Source organism: Monocercomonoides exilis (assembly GCF_001643675.1).
Source record: "Monocercomonoides exilis strain PA203 chromosome Unknown scaffold16-1735695, whole genome shotgun sequence".
Lineage (NCBI taxonomy): Eukaryota > Preaxostyla > Oxymonadida > Polymastigidae > Monocercomonoides > Monocercomonoides exilis.
This window is the reverse complement of record NW_027150561.1, coordinates 767,039-787,616: the sequence shown is the minus strand read 5'-3', so window position 1 is coordinate 787,616 and position 20,578 is coordinate 767,039. Positions and strand designations below refer to the sequence as shown.

At 32.3% G+C, this 20,578-nt stretch overlaps 5 protein-coding genes across 5 annotated transcripts; all 5 read left to right on the top strand.

Moving 5' to 3' along the window:
- Positions 1 to 6,562: 6,562 nt before the first annotated feature.
- Positions 6,563 to 7,157, top strand: MONOS_13064 (uncharacterized protein; the record flags this gene model as incomplete). Its single annotated transcript, XM_067865743.1, has 2 exons — positions 6,563 to 6,787; positions 6,858 to 7,157. 2 exons carry the CDS (start codon positions 6,563 to 6,565, stop codon positions 7,155 to 7,157), a joined length of 525 nt encoding a protein of 174 aa, XP_067729593.1.
- Positions 7,158 to 7,199: 42 nt separating this feature from the next.
- Positions 7,200 to 8,780, top strand: MONOS_13063 (uncharacterized protein; the record flags this gene model as incomplete). Its single annotated transcript, XM_067865742.1, has 1 exon — positions 7,200 to 8,780. One exon carries the CDS (start codon positions 7,200 to 7,202, stop codon positions 8,778 to 8,780), a length of 1,581 nt encoding a protein of 526 aa, XP_067729592.1.
- A 579-nt stretch (positions 8,781 to 9,359) lies between these two features.
- Positions 9,360 to 10,541, top strand: MONOS_13062 (uncharacterized protein; the record flags this gene model as incomplete). The annotated part of the gene is made up of 1 exon (XM_067865741.1): positions 9,360 to 10,541. The coding sequence occupies one exon, from the start codon at positions 9,360 to 9,362 to the stop codon at positions 10,539 to 10,541; it is 1,182 nt and encodes a 393-aa protein (XP_067729591.1).
- Positions 10,542 to 10,838: 297 nt separating this feature from the next.
- On the top strand, positions 10,839 to 11,699 carry MONOS_13061 (uncharacterized protein; the record flags this gene model as incomplete). The annotated part of the gene is made up of 1 exon (XM_067865740.1): positions 10,839 to 11,699. One exon carries the CDS (start codon positions 10,839 to 10,841, stop codon positions 11,697 to 11,699), a length of 861 nt encoding a protein of 286 aa, XP_067729590.1.
- A 6,965-nt stretch (positions 11,700 to 18,664) lies between these two features.
- Positions 18,665 to 20,195, top strand: MONOS_17424 (uncharacterized protein; the record flags this gene model as incomplete). Its single annotated transcript, XM_067870343.1, has 5 exons — positions 18,665 to 18,677; positions 18,966 to 19,009; positions 19,058 to 19,116; positions 19,214 to 19,362; positions 19,588 to 20,195. 5 exons carry the CDS (start codon positions 18,665 to 18,667, stop codon positions 20,193 to 20,195), a joined length of 873 nt encoding a protein of 290 aa, XP_067729589.1.
- Between the last annotated feature and the right edge of the window lie 383 nt (positions 20,196 to 20,578).

The following is a 20,578-nucleotide window of genomic DNA, read 5'->3' as shown; positions in this document are numbered from 1 at the left end:
TGGAGAAGAAATTGGTAAAATTCACTTTGAAACTTTCGATGGAAAGCTTTGGTTGGCATATACTCCTGTCAAGATGGATGGATCATTAAAAAAAGATGGACACATTTATTTCTTGTGTCCAAACAGTAAACACGGTATAAATTGTGCCATTTCCGGACGAAAAGGATGCGATAAAGTTGTGAATCATCGATGCGCATTGACGACTACATCTTCGATTTTGCCATATTTCAAGTTTCATCCATCTTCAACAAGATTTTCTGAAGTTCCTTCAAAGAAAATAGTTCCAACTCATTTTCAATTTGATTCATTAATTGAACATTTTTTGCATTTAATTGGTCATTGCAATATTGCGTTTCTTTCTGCTTTCTCCAATGAATTCAACAAATTTATTTCTTCTTTAATTATCACTTCCCAACAAAATCCAACTCTTTCACCGACAACCATATTTCCTACTCTCACATATCGTAAGCTAACAGCACTTATTTATGAAGAAGGTGAGAAATGAATTGCCAATTGAAATACAAAGATTTATAATTCAATGGTTGGCGTCATTGTGGATGGAGGTGTTGTAGCAGGAAAAAAATACACTGTCATCACTATTGTTCCGTTGCAGACAAAGGCATCTCCAATTTTCTGGAAAATTGAAAAGGCTTGCTTTCCAACTTCCGATTATTTTCATATTGCAAATGAAATTATTTCAGAAATAGCCGATTTGAAAGGAGAGGTTTGCTGCTTTTGCGCGGATGGCTTGCTGCCACAAAAACTTGCAATTCAAAGCTTTACAGATCAAACAAAGTCGACCTCAATCATAGAAACACGGAAAAAAATTTCTCCTCTATTTGTTTACTGCTGCAACCATTTGATTAATTTAATTGTCGCACGCCTATTTAAGGATAATTCATTTTTCGTTCAATTAAAGGAAGAAATAACGTCATTTTCTAAAATTTCCAGAAACGAGTCCACAAAAAATCCATTTTTTCCGAAATGCCCTTCATTCATTGAAACAAGATGGATATGTCTTTTTGAAATCTGTTTTTTTATTACAAAAAATATACACAATATCTCATTTACAGACTATTTCTGCAAAGTCAAAATAGATGACGTGATCCGATGTGAATTATTACTAATACCTCTGAAACAACTGCAATTGTTCTTTGAAAAAGACGACACAAAGCTTGGAGATGTGTTTCCAATTATCCTTAAATCAATTGCGCAATACATGTGGTTACAAGATCTTGAGGAATATTCTTCCCCCGATTGGCAATATGGAGTTTGCTTTATTGCAATCCAACTGTTCAATTCATTTTTAGGGAAAGAACGAGGAGATCAAATTTCTTTGGCTCATTCCTTAACTCCACTTGGTATTCTTGACTATAGAAACGGTTTGTTTTCAAAGTCTTATTCAACAGAGTTTGTGATATAGAAAGAAAAATGCATGTTAATAAAATGTTCATCAGTGTTTTCAAAGGATTTGGATCAAACTTAAATTCAAAGGATGCGTTGCGATTCATCTATTCAATCCACAAAAGATATAATTCCAAGTGACTCGGTCTTTCTTTGTCCTTCTAAAGTTCCAAATACTGCATCTTCAAAGAGTCAACAGAAAAAGTTACGAACACTTTCTCATGTAATGGAAGATAAAACCAGCGAAAATGTATTTTTTACAGACAAACAATATGCGCTTTCATTTTTTTCGAAGAATGAAAGAATTAATTTTCCAACAAATTTTCCTCACACAATATTCTCTTCTCCATTATCAGTTGAGACTTTTTATTCTGCTCTACAGTATATATGCCCAGAAAAAGACAGAATAGCAGAAGCAATTACCGAAACGCAAGTTCAACTTCAGCCGCCTCCAAAAGATTTGCACTCTATATCATCAACTTCACCAACCAACTCACCAAATAACAGTTTGCTCCATTTATTAGCTCTTTTGAAAGAAAACACACTTATCGAAAAAGAAGTTATTACTAATGAAGATAATATTTTTGATGAAATTGATTTTGATGAAACAGGCATTATTCAAGCAGAAAACGATTCGGCGGATGATGAATATGAGGAAGGATCAAACATTTGTGAACGAAGCAAACATGAATTATCAATTTATGAAACAAGAAATAAACACTCACATATCGAAGAAAGTGATTCACAATTAAATTCAAACAAAAAAAAGAAGATGAATGTTCAGAAAATGAAAAAAGCATTTCAAAAGATGATAATGATGTTGAAGAACTCGGTGTGAATGAATTTATTATTACAGACTGCACGAAGACAACAGAACACATAAAGAAAGCACTTTCAAAAATCCAACAATCTATTTGCATGGACTGGTTTCTTCGATTGAAGTCAGCATTCAATGATTATTTATCCAAAATTTCTTGTTTGAAAGATTCTAGTCAAATTGAGAGCATTAGAGCTTTATTTTCATCAATGTTACTGGATTATACTCAAAACGTGGAACATACTAATACTCAAATTTTCTATTCTGAAATTTCAAAGCAAGGAACAATATCCACAATTTTTGCAAACATTTGTTATTCGTTGACGATGTTTCCGTGCAGCGAAGCATCTTGTGAAAGAATTTTCTCTGGCCTGAGACGAATTGTTGGAGATAGAAGGTACTCGCTTGCACCAGAAACGCTCAACGCATTGCTTTTATTGTAGATGTCTATATTTTTGAAAATAAAACATTCGACTGCTATAGCTATCTTTTTTCATTTCAGTGAAGAATTTTGAATATATTTGAATTCATATGAAATTTCTTGCCAAACAATGAGGTTTGTTTAACAAAGTTTGCAATTATTATTTTTCTGAACTGTTTTTGACACAAACTTTCGATATTTGTCATTTAAAGAAGAATCTTATTGTGAATAAGTGGAATTGTGAGTTACAAATACGAGGAATGTTAAATATTCTTTCAAACTTCCAATCAAAAACTTTATTTCAGTGTGTAAATATGTTTGCTCTCATTAATTTATTTATCAACTCCGTTTTCAGATGCTTGTTATACACTGAAATCCATTAAACAACGTTTGTTGAACTTTTATATTGTGTTCGGACGTTTTTCATTCTTCAGAATGAAAAGCGATTTTCATAACTGATTTTAATTACAATTCATCTAATATTTTCTGAGTAATTGTATTTTTTCATATCGCCAATCAAAAGATAGTTTGTTTGCAACAAAAGACCCTTTTGTTCATCCAGTTTAATAGTTCAAGTGGATTCAACTTTGAAATAATGCTTCAATGGTTTATTATAGAATCAACATTTGTGAAATAATTGTTTTTATATGTGAATGCAATTAAATAAAGATTTTTATTGGAAATAACAAATAAAAAATATTGAATATAGATAAGTTCAAAAGAAATAATGAAATTTATCTCTATTATTCGATAACTCTCACTTAAAAAGATAATTCACAAGATATATTATGTTTATGTGAAGTGAGTATTGTTTTTTATATTAATTAATTAATTAATTATCAAATAAATAAGAAAGCAAGATAATGTTGAAATATTATCTTAATTGCAGTTAAAAAATGACAAAACTCATTTAACATTTTGCATTATTTTAAAATAACCACACCATCTCAAATCTGCAAACGACCTAAAAAAGCTTCAGACAAGTTTCTGATATTTTCTGCCTTTTTCTTGTAGTAATCTTTATCTCCATCAGGTTCACCTCATGCTCCCCAAACGGTGCTTAAAGAGTCAGGCCCTCCCACAGCATCATCCCAATCAGGAACACAACTGACTCCTTCTTTGCACACATCTTCTTGTTGATCAGCAGCTCGTGTGCCTTCCACATCAAACACTCCTTTTTGAAATCATCATCCTCCTCAAACGCTGATATAAGGAGTTGGCGAATCTGTGAATCTCTCGCTCATCAGTAAGATATCGGAGGAAAAAAAAACAATTGTCAATGAAGAGATCGATGATAAATCCCAGTCCAAAGAACAACAAGAATGCTTGAAAATGCGTATAACCATTTTCTGAAAAGAAAATTGTGCGAAAATCCAAATTGTTGAGCTTTGGCCATTCCATTTTCTGATCAAACGAGTGAAGCGTTCTTAAAATCATTCAGATCATGATCTGTTCATCTGTAACTTTTTGCTTTTTGTGTGACCTCATTTCCATATCTTTTGAAATGTTCTAAATCCGGAAGAGAATGTTGCAAATAACTCGAATGAACAACCAGCTTGTTCAATTAAAAAAGGCACAACATTGACTAGGCTTTTTAATGAAACAATTGATAATATTTATTCTTGATAGAAATTAAAATTTGTTTTGAATTAAGAAAAATGAAGAAGACACTTGGAGAAAAATAATCAAGTCACACCATTTCATTATTTCATTTTTCTTCTGCTTTTTCATGCAACCAGCTTGAAATATTATCTAAATCGTGAAAATTTTGACTTCTGAATTTCTGCTCTTTGCCAACAAGCTATCAGAAAAATCGGAAATAACTTTCATTTAATCCAAAAATTATTCATTTTAAAAAACAAATGCTTTTCAATTTCCTTCGACGCTCTTCTTTTTTCCATTTCTCTTTTAAAATCTTAAAGATGAATCGATTTCATTATGACAAAAATATGATAATGAACAATAACACAAACAATTTCTATTATTAAATTCATGAAATGATTATTTGGGTAATAATTTTTGAAAAGTCGCAAATGTTTAATTTTCATAAAAATCAAAAATTTCATATCTTGATCAAATTTCGGTTCCCGCTCATGTAACTTTACCAAAGCGGAGGATATAATTTGACAATAATATTTAACACATTCCTGTGAAGTAACATGAGCGGGAACCGAAATTTGATCAAGATATGAAATTTTTGATTTTTATGAAAATTAAACATTTGCGACTTTTCAAAAATAATTACCCATTTATCCATTAAATTTCTTCAATCGCTCTTTTCTGTATTTTTTCCTTCAATATAACATCATAAGAACGTGAGGAAAGTTGAGCTTGCGAAATAAATCAATCAACTTTGATTCTTCAATTTTTTTCTCATTGTTGACAAGTGTAAATCAAATCAGAAATTTCACCTTTTATAGTTTGAAATCAATAGAAATAATGAAAGTTGAAAACAACATTAATAATGACAAAACCAAAATGATACAAAAAATAGATACAATAATAAACAAGGATTTGTTAAAAAATAACTTCTCCATTTAACAAAAAACAAACTATGATGGCTGAAACTTCTTTCAAATATAAGTGAGAACTGCGGTTAACAACATCTGTTAATTGATAGGTCATAGTTGAAATAAAAAACAACATTGATCAATCCCATATCAACATGATCAATTTATTAATAATAATATTGTTATGAAAATTTTCGAAAAGTTTTTATAGAAACAATAAAACCAAAAATAGATAAATTTAATTCACTGTTATTTTACTCTTTGTTCATTTGCGAAAAAAAAAAAAAAAAAAAAAAAAAAAAAAAAAAAAAATTCTCGACAAAAGTTGATATTTCGACCGACACAAAACACAAAAAATATAATTGTCGCAAAGACTTACATTTATTTTCGATATGTCTAGAACAGCCAAATGGTCCCAACAATATTAGATCTTCGATCAAACATTTGTGACATTGTTAAGTTCTTGGCAAATGTGGAAAATAAATGTGTTATTTTTTTTTCAACATTTCATTATTAATGTATATGTTTTTCATATCACATTTTTATTTTTTTCATTTCATTATATTTACAAAGAAACAATCAGTTTAATGTTAGCATGTTGTTAAAAAAAATGGGCATAGGTCTAAATTGAACCAGTTGCGAATTTCACTGTCTTTAATAAAATTTTACAATATTATTGATTGTTATAATTTATTATCTCTGTATAATCTCAAAAATTCAAAAAACAATAGTATAAAACTTTTAAATATTAAATTCAAAAATTTTGATCGATAACACATAAATAAAAAATTATTATGACCATACCCATTTTAAAGAAGACGAATTTTTCAAATTTCAAATTTTTTCATTGACGCGATCGTTTTTACTGATCAAACCTTCTGAGAATGTGTTTTGCATATGTTCTACCGTGTGTATTGTTCTTTTTTTCCTTTTCTTTTTATGGAATTGAAGTTTAGAATATATCAAAATTAATATCCAGCAATAATGACAGACGAAAATTTTGAAGTTAAATCAATACAAAAAAAAGAGTAACCTTTTGCCACACTCACACACAAAATAGCTGGAAAAATGGAGAGCTTCATTTTTATCGATTTATGAAATTATGAGTTATTTAGCCATCAGCATGTTTCACATATAATCATGAATTATTGGAATGCAACTTAATTCGATTTATAACTTCTACGCGAATATTGATGTTCTAAGAATTATGCACATATTACAACCTTAATCATCAGAACAGGAGACTGGAATGATAAAAAGATAAACAACAGATTTTAGAATCGTCTCATTGTGAATTCTTGAACAAAGAATAAATTGACAGGAAGTTTTTGATTGGAGTGGATCTCTTTTTAACAAAAGCTTATTGAAAAAACTAAGAGAGTTTCTTCAGAAAATGAGATATCGTCTTCAATGTTTGTGGTGCAGCTGTCACTGTTGTCGATGGTTGATGTCAAGATCATAAATATGAATGTTTCAAAATCATTGTTCTCTGAGCTGAATCGATCTTCTCCTTCTTCTTCATCATCGCTGTCATTGTTTTCATCTGCATTGTATCTGACAGCCACAGCATCTGGAGAGAGCATGATTGCGAACTTGAAGGTGATGAATGTGAAGTTGACAAAAGGAGATGGGGTGGTTATGGCACTAAAGTGTGAAGGCAGGAGAGACGTTTGTGGTCAAGAATGAAACAATCTAAGATTGCAAGTGCAAGGCTGGAAGTGGTGGTGGGATCAAGGTCGAGTTGGAATCATCAAGCAAGTTGCGGGTGGGGACTTCATCAGCTCCAGCAAACGAAGCAACAAAATTCAACAGATGCAAGTGCAGCGGATATGGTGGCGGGATAATGCCAGATCTGGCTGATAACTCGATTAACTCCTTGATCGTATCTGTGGACTTTACAGGCTGCACCGCGAAATCTGGGGGAAATAATGTGTTTGTGAATGGGGGTGATTCTGAGAACTGGGGTATAACAACCTCAACGCTGAATGTCCAGCATGACAATTAAAAATACAATGAGCTGGTGGGATATGACCGGAGTGACACGACAATGGGGCTGTTCCCACTGAATGCGTATTTGGATTCATATCCAGATGCAGCACATGTGGGGAAAGGGAAGGATGGGCTGGGTGGATACGACTCTTGGTTTTGTGGATTTGACTATTATCCGTGTGCCACCATCACTCATGCAGCGCAGGTGAGATATGCAGACACAAACAAGAAGATCGAATTGGATTCAGGATATGAGCTTGCTGAAGAGGTTGGAATGACAGATGGACATGAATGGGAGATTTCATGTGAGACAAAAGGGATGGAAGTTGGGGTGAAAGCACCAGAAAATTTTGAATCTGCAGAATTCTTGATCGATGTGCAAAGCAGATGTTATATTAAAAATATCAAATTTAGCATTCCATTTGCTCTATCCAGTGCATCGACGATGATTTCGGTACATTCCTTATCGTTCAATATCACAGACAACTCGTTAGTAAATTCACCAGACAATATTGTTGGCCAATCTATTGGACACAGCTTTGTAAATGCGTTGTCAGGAAAACCGAGAATGGAGCAATTTGAAATCAGAGAAGGTTTGACATTTGATGGGCATTCATTTGTTGAGTTTGTGGCGGGTGTGAGTGTTGTGTATTTCAAAGGATGCAACGTAGCAAACGTTAGAAAGATTAATGGAGACGGGGGGCTAATAAAAGGAGCAGTTGGAACACAGTTTGGGGGAGGAGAGCGAAAGGTTGGGATTGTTGTGATTGAAACGTGCACTGTGATAAACTGCAACTGCCAAGGGACATCACAAGAGATTGGAAAAGGAGGAGGGATATGCGTGAGCTTGGATGGAGATGGAAGTGTTGTTGCGAATGGGACTAGCACAATCGATTCATGCGAGGCGAAGAACAACGGAGGAGGAACCAAAGGAAGAGGCGGAGGAATGATGCTGACAATGGCGAGTCCGAACTGCAAGATGGAAATTGCGGAAAATGTTAAGTTTTCATCGACATCTTCATCGCTGAATGATGCACAATATGGGAAGGATATGTTAGTTTGTTGCGATTCAACGATATTGCTTGGAACAAAAGTGAATGCTTACTCCTTCAAATTTTTTGATTCAAGTGTGATTCCTTCAGATGTTACAAAGTTGTGTGGGAGCGAGGATGGGAATGAAGATGAAGTGATTCCGCTGTTTGTGTTCTTACGATCAATCGCATTAAAGTTAACAGTTGATGGGAAAGGAGATATGGCATTGGATCACACTTACTATGGATTTGAGAAGTTTGGGTGTCAATCCATTGATTATTGTGTGACCAGTCGAGTTGAGGAAAACATGCAGGCAGTTGAGGTTTCTACTGAATCATCAATACAAAGTGAAATGAAAGTGCTTTCTTATGATGTGAGCTTGATAGGAAAAGCAGTAACAGCGGGAAAGAAGATGAAGGTTGATGTGAAGGATGGAGGGGAAATAAATCAAAATGGTATTATTGAGTGCACAAAATCATTTGAAATGACTAATTTGGAATTTGTAATGAACAAAGTTATCAATGGAAGGATGACTGCATTTGTCCATTCTTCGACATCAACAATCACGATAACAAGCTGTTCTGTATCGTTTACAAGCGATGAATAAGCTAATGAAAAGATTGGATACAACATCCTGAACATTGATGGAGGAGAACTGATTGTGGATGGATTGATGATGGAAATTGCAACAACACTGACGACGAATGGGAAGTAGCCAATAACGATAACAAACAGAGTGAGATTGGAGATGACGAACAGCAGAATAAAAGGAGTGGATGTGTCGGGTTTGAGCGGAGGGAGAGGAGGAAGTATGTGAAGTGGAGGAAGTGTGGGAAGTGGATGAAGCATGAATGTGGTGATGAGCAACGAAGGGAGTGCAACTGTTATTGTTGTTGAATATTTCAATTTTTTATCAACATGCACAGGTGCAGGAAAGATGAAAGGAGGAGTAACGATATTATCAGCAGGGAAAAGTGGGAGCTTGAATATGACGAGTGTGAAATTTTCGGGATGTGAAGTGCCAACGGAGGATAGAGAGGAAGGAGGGAGAGCAATGGGAGGATGAGCGTTTATAAAGCTTCCAGATCCAATTTCAAAATTTGTGTTGGGGGGAATATCATTTGAAAGTTGCAATGCATGGAAAGGAAAGAAAGTGGTTATATCTGGAAATAACCTGAGTGAGGTTATGTCAAACAAACAACTGAAATGGGGATTGAGTGCAAGTGATGAGAAGTCATTGGATGAGCTGTGTGGATGGAAGAGAACTAGCACAGGAGAAAATGGATATGTGATTCAATTGGTTGTGTATTTGTGGGATAATTGGAGCAAGGATGGATTTGGTTCGGGAAAAGAAGGAGGAGACTTCAGCGGGTGTGGGTATTCTGAAGCACCATGCTCATCGATTGAGCACGTGATATCACTTCGATATCCAACGCTTGGAAAAGGGGAATCGCACATCAACATTGTGGGATCAGGGCCGTTGAACCATTCCATTTCATTCGCTTCTTCTTCATTGCAAGCTTTATCAGATTCAGAGAAGCCACAAGTGATGTTTGAAGAGACAAAGAAAGGAACAGCTTTGATCATAAGTGATGAAGACGAGAATGATCTGAATGATTCAATAATATCATCGAATGTGGACCTGTCATTTTTCGATGTGTCATTCACCAAACCAACCATCACAACCCATCATGAAGTGTTGATTGAATCCTCCGGAACAAACACATTATTGTCTGTCTCTGATTGTTCATTTAACCCAGGGAGAGGGGTGGAAGAAAGTTTTGGATATTGTGTGATGAGAGTGAATGGGGGGAGTGTTGTGATTGAGAGGAGTTCGTTGAGTTTGATATCAGAGTTGAAAGGGTTGATTGCGTTCAGGCCAAGTGTGAGCCAGGTGACACTTCAGAATGTGAACATCTCATTTGCAGATGTGACAGAAAGAAGTGTGATTTCGATGATGGAAGAGGAAAACCAGATGAATGGAGAAAAGAAGGTATTTTCAAATGGGAATAGACCAGTTCTGAGAGTTATTGGGTGTTCATTTGCGAACATCACGAATGAAGGGATTGGAGCGAGTGTTGTTGATGTTGGATCATTTGAAGATGGAGTGGAATGCACGATCGAAGACTGCACAATGTCCACGTGCAGGAGCGATTTGAACACAGAAGGAGAAGGAATGAAACTGGGGCTGAAGAGTGGAGAATCGGTTTTGAAGGTGAATGGGAGCTCATTTTCGACATGCAGATGCTCGACTGAGACAGGGCGAGGAGGAGGACTGTTAATCGATGGAGCAGACTCGAATATCAATTATGCTGATGAATATTACTTTCTGCCTCTTAATTTAAAGATTATGAACATCCTATTCTAAATGAATGAGGCATTTGTGGGGAATGACATATTCATCAAATGCCACTCGATTGAACGCCAGGTCAACGAAACACTGTTTGCTTTGAACTATAATCAGGAATTATTACAGACAAACAACTCCATCTGTGGGAGTGATTCGGAAGGAAATACTGACATTGATGTTATTCCACGGATTTCATTCTTTAAGGGTCTTCAAGTATTTGAGAATGCAGAAGGGGAGGATGGAAGACGATGAGTGGTACAGAGCTATTTATGCCTCAGCATCAATGGTGCCATTGACCACATTGAGCAAGGAGTGATGAATGCGATTCTGATTGACGGAGAAGGAGTGGTTTCGGGCGAATGTGTGATTGGAGATCTGAATGAGAACTCATTCAAAAAGACACAGGCGATCGTGAAGCTGAAATCTAAGATTGAGAAATCGGCAGAGAAGGATTGCATCATGGAGTTTACAAACGAAAGCGCTGTGGAGAGGTACTCATTCGAGTTTGAAGATACGTTTGAGGCTTCTCACAGTTTCATCATGAAAGTGAAGAACGGGTCAATGGAGATTCAAAAATGCGAGTTCTACTCATCAGCAACAACGGTTGATATGAAGCTGAACAGTTCGGTTGTTGGTGTGGAAAGCGGAGAGCTGAAGATATTTGATTTAGCATTTAAAGATTTTCATTCAACAAGATCGGTGCTTTCCTTTCGTGAAGCATCAGATGTGACAAATGATGAAGCAAGAATGTCGAACATTGAATGTGAGGGAGATGTTGTGAGCATTGGAGGGAAAGCGAAAGTGGAGATGAAAGAGATTGGAGTAGAGAATGTGACTCTGTTGTTGAATGGGTGTGTGATTGGGATGGAAGATGCTGAACAAGAGGTGAGTGTGCTGAACTGCTCATTTGGAAAATGTGTGAATTCTGTTGATAATGGAAGCATGATGCAGATTAGAAGATCCAATGATGGGGGGATTTGGAATTGTGCAAAGGATGGAGAAAAAGAAGCAGAAACAGTCAATGAAAAAGTTGAAAGAAAAAAGGATTGTACAAATGGAATTGGTTATTGCCTAATGTTGAGAAGAGCATTGTTCGAATTAATGAATTGTATCGTAAAATGGGTTTTCATTATTAATGAGAGATTCTTAACGTTGAATGCAAATTCCTCCAAATAAAAGAATACTGATTCCTTCTCAATAGAAATATGTTGATAAGTTTATTTGAATGATATGAAATACACCAAAAATTATTCAAAATCGAAAAACTTTCAACCAAAGTCGAAAGTTCGAAATTTTTTAAAATTTCAAAGAGTTGACAAAAATCAATAAAAGTCAAAAAAACATTTTTATTTTTGAAATATCAATGATATTTGTTGTCTTAATGATTTTTCATCTTTTTTCCGATGTTTTTCTTTGCATTCTTTTGTCCAATTACAAAAATTTTAAAATATGAGAGATATAATGACATAATTTTATCATATTTCAATTGAAATGCATTGCTTTTCAAAAGATTGGAAAAAAATTTTTATTCATATTTTTTCTCAATTTATGAAGAATGATGAACTCAAAATTGGATTTCATATTTCGAGTTTTTCATATCAAAATATTCATTTTATATGGAAAAAAACAAATGTTAAAAAATTTGTCTAGAGTTTATAAAAGAGTTTATTTTGATTCTAAATCCTCATATTTTGCAGAAATCAACAACACACACATTGCTGATAATATTCACAAAAACAAAAGAACAAAGATCCACTTCAATTGAATTTTCTATATTAATCGTTCATTTTTTTGTCAAGGTTTCGATTTCGTTTGAAACTTTTTCGACTTTGAATTATTTTTGGTGTAAAAAATGTTTATTGAATACGTTGATGTGGAAATGAATATAAATATGACCATAATAAATCAACTGGACGAACCTGTTATAGAAAGCCACAACAAGATTGGTTTGGTGACAGAACCAGCTGTTTTTGTTTTCAGTTTGCTTCAAAGCAACCTGGTGTGAAACTGATCTTCCAGTTTCTTCAGTTTTCTTTCACATTTTTTGTTGAATGTTTTCATTCTCTGATTGATGTAAAATTCTGTGTTTTCATAAAGGGTTTCACTTCCTTTGCTCATAATTTCCATTTGTTGTTTGAATGTTGTTGTTTTTCGCTTTCGTTTTTTCCTTTCTTCAAAAAAACCATATATGTCTGATAATACATTTTCATCTCTCTGGTCAATGTCTGTTTCTCTATTTTCTACACCACATTCTTCACCACCTTCTTCACCACCTTCTTCACCGTCTTCTTCAACGTTATCAACAACTTCGTTTGATATTTCGTTTTCTATTTCATTTATGTTTGTTGTTTAATCTCTTTTCTGTATAATTTTTGTTCTTTTTCTTTTCTTTTTCTTTGGCAACGCATCAAAATCATCTTCATTGAAGAATGCATACTCTTCTTTTGATTCATGTTCATTTCTTTTTTTCTTTTTGTATATTTCGTTCATTATTTGTTTTTCTTTTTTTAACGTTTCATTTATTTCTTTTTCACAGTCTTCAAATGTTATGAGGAAGTCTTTTAATTCTTCAACGCTGATTTTTGAAACGTCGTGTAAAAATTGTTTCAGTTTCTTTCCATTGTTAAATCTGCAAATGTATTCGTAAATATATTCCTTTTTTTTCGTTAATGACCTTTTTCTTTTTGGAATCCACTGTTTAATGTGCGACCACATGGATTCAATTGTTTGAGTGTAAACTGATTTGTTTTCTGGTTTTACAAAATTTTCTTTGTGATTGACACTTTCTAGTTTATATCCTTCATTTTTAATATTGTTGTAGGCTAACTACATGTCAGAGAAGAGTGTTGCTGATGTCACAATATCGTTTTTTATAAATTTCAATAATGTTTCTTCTGTTCTGTCTGGCAGAAATTCAGTTTTCATTTTTCTTTCATTTGTTTCATTTTTCCGTTCTATCGCACCCCACATCCATTGCTCTTCTCTTACTCTTCCTTTTCCATTTTTCCTTTTGGAAATAAGCGTTTCATCCATTTCGACTATTTTTTCATTTCCAATTTTTTCTTTTTTATTTATTTCAATAAAAGCACATATTCTTCTCATTTGTTCAATGAAACATATGACAGTTTGTTTTGATGTCATTGTTTCTTCAACCGTTTCATCAGGAGAGTGTTTGCTCCAAAAATGATACAGCAAACATATAATGGTGAATGGTGATAATTTTCTTCCACAAAAAATTGTTTCGTTCGTCCAATATTCTTCTAATCCGCATTTCATACATCTATAGGAGTAATTCTTTTTCACTTTTCTCCATTGTTTCAAAATCATTTCATTTTTGCACACTCTGCATCTAACCTTATCTTTCAAAATCCCAAATGATTTAAATATCTCTAATGCTTTCTCATCACTTCCCGCTGAATCGATTAAAAATTTTGTGAAAGTTGGTAATTCAATATCTGTGGTTTCAACGCTCATCAAAGTGTCTTCAAATTATTTTATTAATTCAAATTTCGAAATTTTATAATTTATTGTGGGTTATCGATCAAAATTTTTGAATTTAATATTTAAAAATTTTATACTATTGTTTTTTGAATTTTTGAGATAATACAGAGATTATAAATTATAACAATCAATAATATTGTAAAATTTTATTAAAGACAGTGAAATTCGCAACTGGTTCAATTTAGACCTATGTCAAAAATTTCAGTTTTTTTTTCTCAAACACTTTTTAATCTATTCATTCACCATATAAATAGTTTCATAATAACGTATTATTGAAACTTTATTTAGAATATTTCAAAATGAAAACTTTTTTCAACAGTGCGTTTTGTTCCCGCTAACCTTCTTTGACTAACTTTTATTTAAGCCTCTGTGACAGACCTTCATTTTTTGTTCCTTTTGGCAAGTCGACAGACAATTCTATCAAGTTTATTTATTTATTTATTTATTTATTTATTTATTTATTTATTTATTTATTTATTTATTTATTTATTTATTTATTTATTTATTTATTTATTTATTTATTTATATTATAGTTTTGTTTTGTTTTCAAGAAATAAATACATTTTTGTTCACGTTTCGCAAAAAAAACTATCAATATGGGTGATTATTTTTGAAATCATATCTTTTTTCGGGGTGTTGATTTTCAAAGATTGTTTGTTTTTTGTTAGAAATTTTTTATTCAAAAGAGAAAAAGTTTGATAATTGTTTTTAAAAACAAATGTTTTTTTAAGAATCAAAGATTAAAATGCATTCAATAAGCCTTTTCACTTTTCACTTTTTTTTATTGATATTCTAGAAATATTTTTGCACAGAAATTTTTGAATGAAAAAATATGATTTCAAAAATAATCACCCACTTCGTATCAAAAAATTGGCAAATTGGATATCCAATTATTTCTCGACAAAGGCCTTCCATCTATACCAACAAATTGACAGAGAATTTTTTGTGTCGCAGAGGCTAAACTTTTATTATTGATAAATAAATATTCATTTGACCTAATTTTGAATTATCATCTCATTTCCAAAAAGTTTGCATAAAATATAAAACGAAAAATAAATATTCAAAAAAATCTCGAAAATTTGAAAAAGATTGAATCATTCACAATTGTGAAAATGTTGGTATTCAATCACATAATTTTCATTTTAATTAATGGAACTGATCAGTTCATTCTTTTTGATATATTTTTTATCATGGAATAATCAACATTGCAAAACATTCTTTGTAATGTCGAAAAAAGAATTGCAGTTCCTTCTCATGTTGAAACTGTTTCCACATCGGCGAAAAAATCATTGATTGAAATATCAACAGAATTTATTAAGGATCCTTTGAATGGATTTTTTCGTCTCACTGGATTTTCTAAAAATGAATTTGATATTCTTCTTCAACTTCTCGATCTAGAAATTACTCCGCATCGAGGAAGAAAAAAATATATCAACAATTTTGAAGACCAACTATTTATTTTATTGAATTTTCTTCATCTCGGATCGACTAAAATGAAAAGTCATATAACAAAATCATACTACAATTCTCATTCTGCCGTGATCCATTTATTGAATGACATTTGCCACTTGGTGAAACAACCACTTTTGGATTTGCTATTAACTTTTAGAAATGATCGTGTGAGAGAAATTCAGGATGTGGGATTAATTGTCGATTGTACTATTCTACCAATAAACCGACCAAGTGGAAAAATTGAAGACGGAATGAAGTTTTTCAGTGGAAAGCACCATTCATATTGTGTTAAAGCGGAAGTGGGAGTCAATCCCAAACTTGGAATTGCCAGCACTGTCAGCGATGTTTTTCCTGGAAGCACACATGATTATATTGTCTTTCAACATCATTATCCAACGTTTGAGAATAAATTAGGAAAAGCAAAACTCTTAGCAGACTCAGCTCACATTGGAGCAAAAACATGGCTAGGTGCACACATTACGAAGCCTTGTGGTACCCCTGAGTTATCTAAGCACAGGGTGATCATTGAACGTTTTTTCGGAAGGTTAAAGACGGTCTTTGCTGTATTTCGACAGCATTGGTCATTAAGCATCGAAGTTGTTGGAGATTTTTTTATTGTTACTGTTTGTTTAACAAATTTTCATATTTTACAGAATCCTTTGGCATCTTCAGATTTTGAAGCCAATAATATATACAGTCAAAACCGGATATAATCACGTCGAATACAATCACATTCGTATATAGTCACAATTATCCATGCACCGACATATTAGCCTCTTTTTCATTCATTTTCCATGGCATATAATCACAAGGCAAAATATATTTCATAACATTTAATATTATTATGAGCGCTTTTTTCAATGAAAAATCGATTTTTTGATCAAAAAACTCAATTTTTTGTTTTTTCAAAAATGTGCTCAAATAAGTCAAAATAATGTGTATTTGTGATCAAAATTGTTCAAGCAAATGAAAAAAGTGTATTTGTGTAGAATTTCCTAAAAAAAAAACCGACACAAAATAAATTGTTTTATTTATCAATTTTTATTTTTTTCTCTGTAAAGCATCATCGAACATAATCACAATCGGATATAGTCACAATAAGTCGTGCAAAAACCGATGTGATTATATCCGGTTTAGACTGTTTATATATATATGTTTGCTAAGTTGCAAGTTGAAAATGTCAGAAAGCACAAAGTGAAATTAGAAGTTAATTCGAAGGATTTGGAAAAACAAAGAAATAGATTGAATTCATCATCACCGACAACTTCATGTTTTTCAGTATTTTTTAATAACGATTCAGTCTTGTTTTCATTTTTTGACCCATATTGATGTTTAAAACTTTGAAAAAACAACAATTTCATCAACAATATACCATTATTAATTAATTCGAGAAGTCTTAATGGAATGCTGTGACCCATACTCAAGTGCAACAACACGTGAAAAAGATCATGAAAAGAAAAAAAAGATAAAGGTTTGTGAACGAGATGAAAGAAATGGAGAAGAAAATGAAGATCAAAGAAAATCCGAAAATGAAGTCAACGATCATGAAACCATAGACTACACATCTTTATGGCATCTTCCCTCCCAATGGAAATCTGCATGTCATCATCGAGTTTCATCATCAACTGATTTTCCAATCACATTTTGCTCATCTCAATCATCCTCGATACAATCTTCTTCAACTCAATTAACAGCAACACAATTGCATTCTATATCTGTATCTTCGTCAATAGTCTCGCTTCTGCCTTCTCTACCTCAACCAAACTTGTATTTTCCTTCAAATCTCACTTTTCCATCTTCTTTTTGTGCATTTCCTTCTCAAAATTGTAACTTACAATCATCTTTGAATTTCACAGCTTCTTCAGGTTCAATTTCCACTCGAAGCAAAACTTCTTCATCTAAAAATTTAAAAAACATCTATTTGAAAAAGAAATCAGAAAGAAGCAAATTATTTTGATATTTTTTGAATCGCAGATAATGATGATAAGAGAGTTTTATTATAATTTTTTATTCTTATTGTTTTTGATTCAATAATTGTTTATGTAATTGTCGAATGTTATTTGTTTTGCACATCACTCACAAATAAAAAAAGATTTTTCGAAAATTCTTCAAATATCCTTTTTTTAATTTATATTACTGTTTTGTGTGATTGAGATGAAAAACTTCTCTAATTAACAAAAGTTTGACAATATAAAAAGGATTTCCAAAATTATGTAAAAAATAAGACAAAAAAAGTTATTTAGTGAAATTTGATATGAGAGGAAAATAAAAAACGAAAAATAGATTAGATTCATGTAAATGAAATATATTAATATTCCATCCTCACCTTGCTTTTGAACAATTTTTAAAAGTTTCAAGAATCGAATCAAACATACAGATATCGCATAAAATACCGGACATCGCACAAAATACCGGACAAGATTGATATCTCTATAACCACAAGAAGAAAAATTCTGTTAATTTTCCTCAAAATATATCTCATTGATTAAAACTCAGTTGATAAACGAGACTTTCAGGACAGCTTCGCTTGAGCTCAGAAAAATTTATTTTTGAAATCTCGGAGAAATAGTATTTTGAGTTTCTCCGAGATTTCAAAAATAATTTTTTCTGAGCTCAAGCGAAGCTGTCCTGAAAGTCTCGTTTATCAACTGAGTTTTAATCAATGAGATATATTTTGAGGAAAATTAACAGAATTTTTCTTCTTGTGGTTATAGAGATATCAATCTTGTCCGGTATTTTGTGCGATGTCCGGTATTTTATGCGATATCTGTACAGAAACAAAAAAATACTTAAAGAAACATAAAAATACTGAACAAACAAACCTTCTTTTTCATTTTTTTTATAGTTTAATCTTGTTTGTTATCATCAGTTCTCAAATAAAAAATTGTAATCAGCAAAACTTTGATCATAAAAAATGCATTTAACGGCAGAAAAAAGAAAAGTATATTTCAAAAAAAATTGAGTCAACCGCGATAAGAAAAAAACATTCACATTAGAATAAACAATTCGCAAAAGATAAACACATTCGAATATAGGTCTATTATCTCCAAAACAAACATCCTCAAAAATTCTCAAAGTGAATTAATTAAAAAATTAAGGGATAAAAAATTTCTAAAGAAAAATTCTTTTAATTAATTGAGCTATTTTCAAATATCCTTACTGTTTTTTTAACTAGAATCTTTGGAACAATGAATTACTTTGGTTTGTTTTTTGAAATGGAGCTTGAATTTCATTTTATTAATGCATGTTTTGATAGGAGAATTACCAGATGAAATAACGCTGATGTTTAATATTTTATGCTTCCTTAATGTGAAATTGTTTCATTTCATTTGACTAATAGGATATTACAGAATTGCGATTTTCCAACATTGAAAGCATTAAGAAAAGTGAATCATCAATTTCATCGTTTATCAAATATCGACACCCTTTGGAAAACAGAAGCAGAAAAAATTGTTGGTGATAATTATGGAAAAAATATAATATTTAAAGGTAAAAAATGTTCGAAGCTCGATTTTTCCAAAGAAACAATCATAGTTTGATTTATAATAATTCATTTAATATACCTTCAGTATTTTTTAAAGGATTGGGACAATGCGCCCGACCATGGATTTTCTTCAAAAGGTTATAAAGAAACATATAAGTTTGCCGTTTTATCTTTTGAACTTTTCAAATGACCTCTTTGTTATTTCGTTGTTTATTCGAAAAATAAATCTAATTAAATTGCTTTTGGAAAATAGGATATATAAAAAGAATTTACTTAAAATGCCAAAAGGCGAGCCAATATATTTAGATGTATTCGAATGCCTTTGCAATGATAAATGCTTTCATAAAAGTTATGTAATGTGCGTTGTTCTTCTGATTCCGTTTAGTATTGCTTCAGTAATATGTATGATATTTGGCTTGGTCACGCTGCATATTGCTGGGTATAATTATCAATCGCAATCGGGTGCAAGCGGATTTTTTTATCTGTTCACAACTGCAGGGGCATTTTTCTTTCTTGGATTTGTTTTGTATTTTCCGATGATGTTTTACATCTTTGATTTCACTTTCCTTCAAATTGCAGCCGTTTTGATGATTCCTTCGAGCGTTTTATGTTTTTCCGTATTTGCAGATGGACTTGGCGTTCGATGGCTTTGCGTTGCTGGAATTCCAGAATTTCTCTTTATCATATTAGTGCCATGTGCACTCAAGATTTTTATCGATGGAAAACAAATGGAAGATGGTAAGATGAAATTGCGAGTGGGAACATATCTGTGCAATTTTATAAAGTTAGTTGGCTTTGTGATGAACATCCTAAAGAAAGATGCTGGATGGAACGTTCCATGGTCAGTTGCAGCCATTGGAAACTATTTGTATTTTGCAGTTGGAGCATTTTTCTCTTTCTACATTGGACGCGAACTCGATGTAACGTTCTTTGGAATAGCAATATGTATCTTGAACGTGGCTGCTGAAATTGTTCAAATTTTATGTGCGTTATGGATGGATGGTATTATAAGATCAATTGCAGTTGCACTAATACCTGTTGATATTGTTTTGGCAGCTTTTATGTTTATTGCACCATATGTAGTTCTAAAGTTATTGTCTGCAGGATTGTATGACTGTTATGAAGATGTTGAGTACAACCGAATAGAGGAAAATAGAAGAAGAAAATATGGCAAGATTTGGAAAAAGAAGGCGAAAATTTGTGACTCCATGTATTTGGAGTTAAAAATACATTAAATTTTATAGAGAGCGCTATTCGTATTTTTTGCGTGACCGGTTCAGCAGCATTGCATAAAGAATGACCGTTGCATTTTTTTCCAGAGTATTTTTTGTTTTGAATTGTTTTATGTAATGTTTTCCTTTATCCAATCAACTTCAGAATGCTTCGGCCATTTATCATTCTTTACAATTGTTAATGATATTGTATTATTTTGTGAATAATTGATTTATGTTTTTGCACTTGTTTTTTCTTTTCTTATTTTTTTGATCTAAAAAGTTTGAATTAACTCTTTGAAAAAGGATTCTTTTTTGTAAAAATATGCAACAACATTATTTTTTTCATAGCGTCATTCGGTGATTGAATGCAAATGAAAGAAAAATATTTTTTTATAAATGGTTTT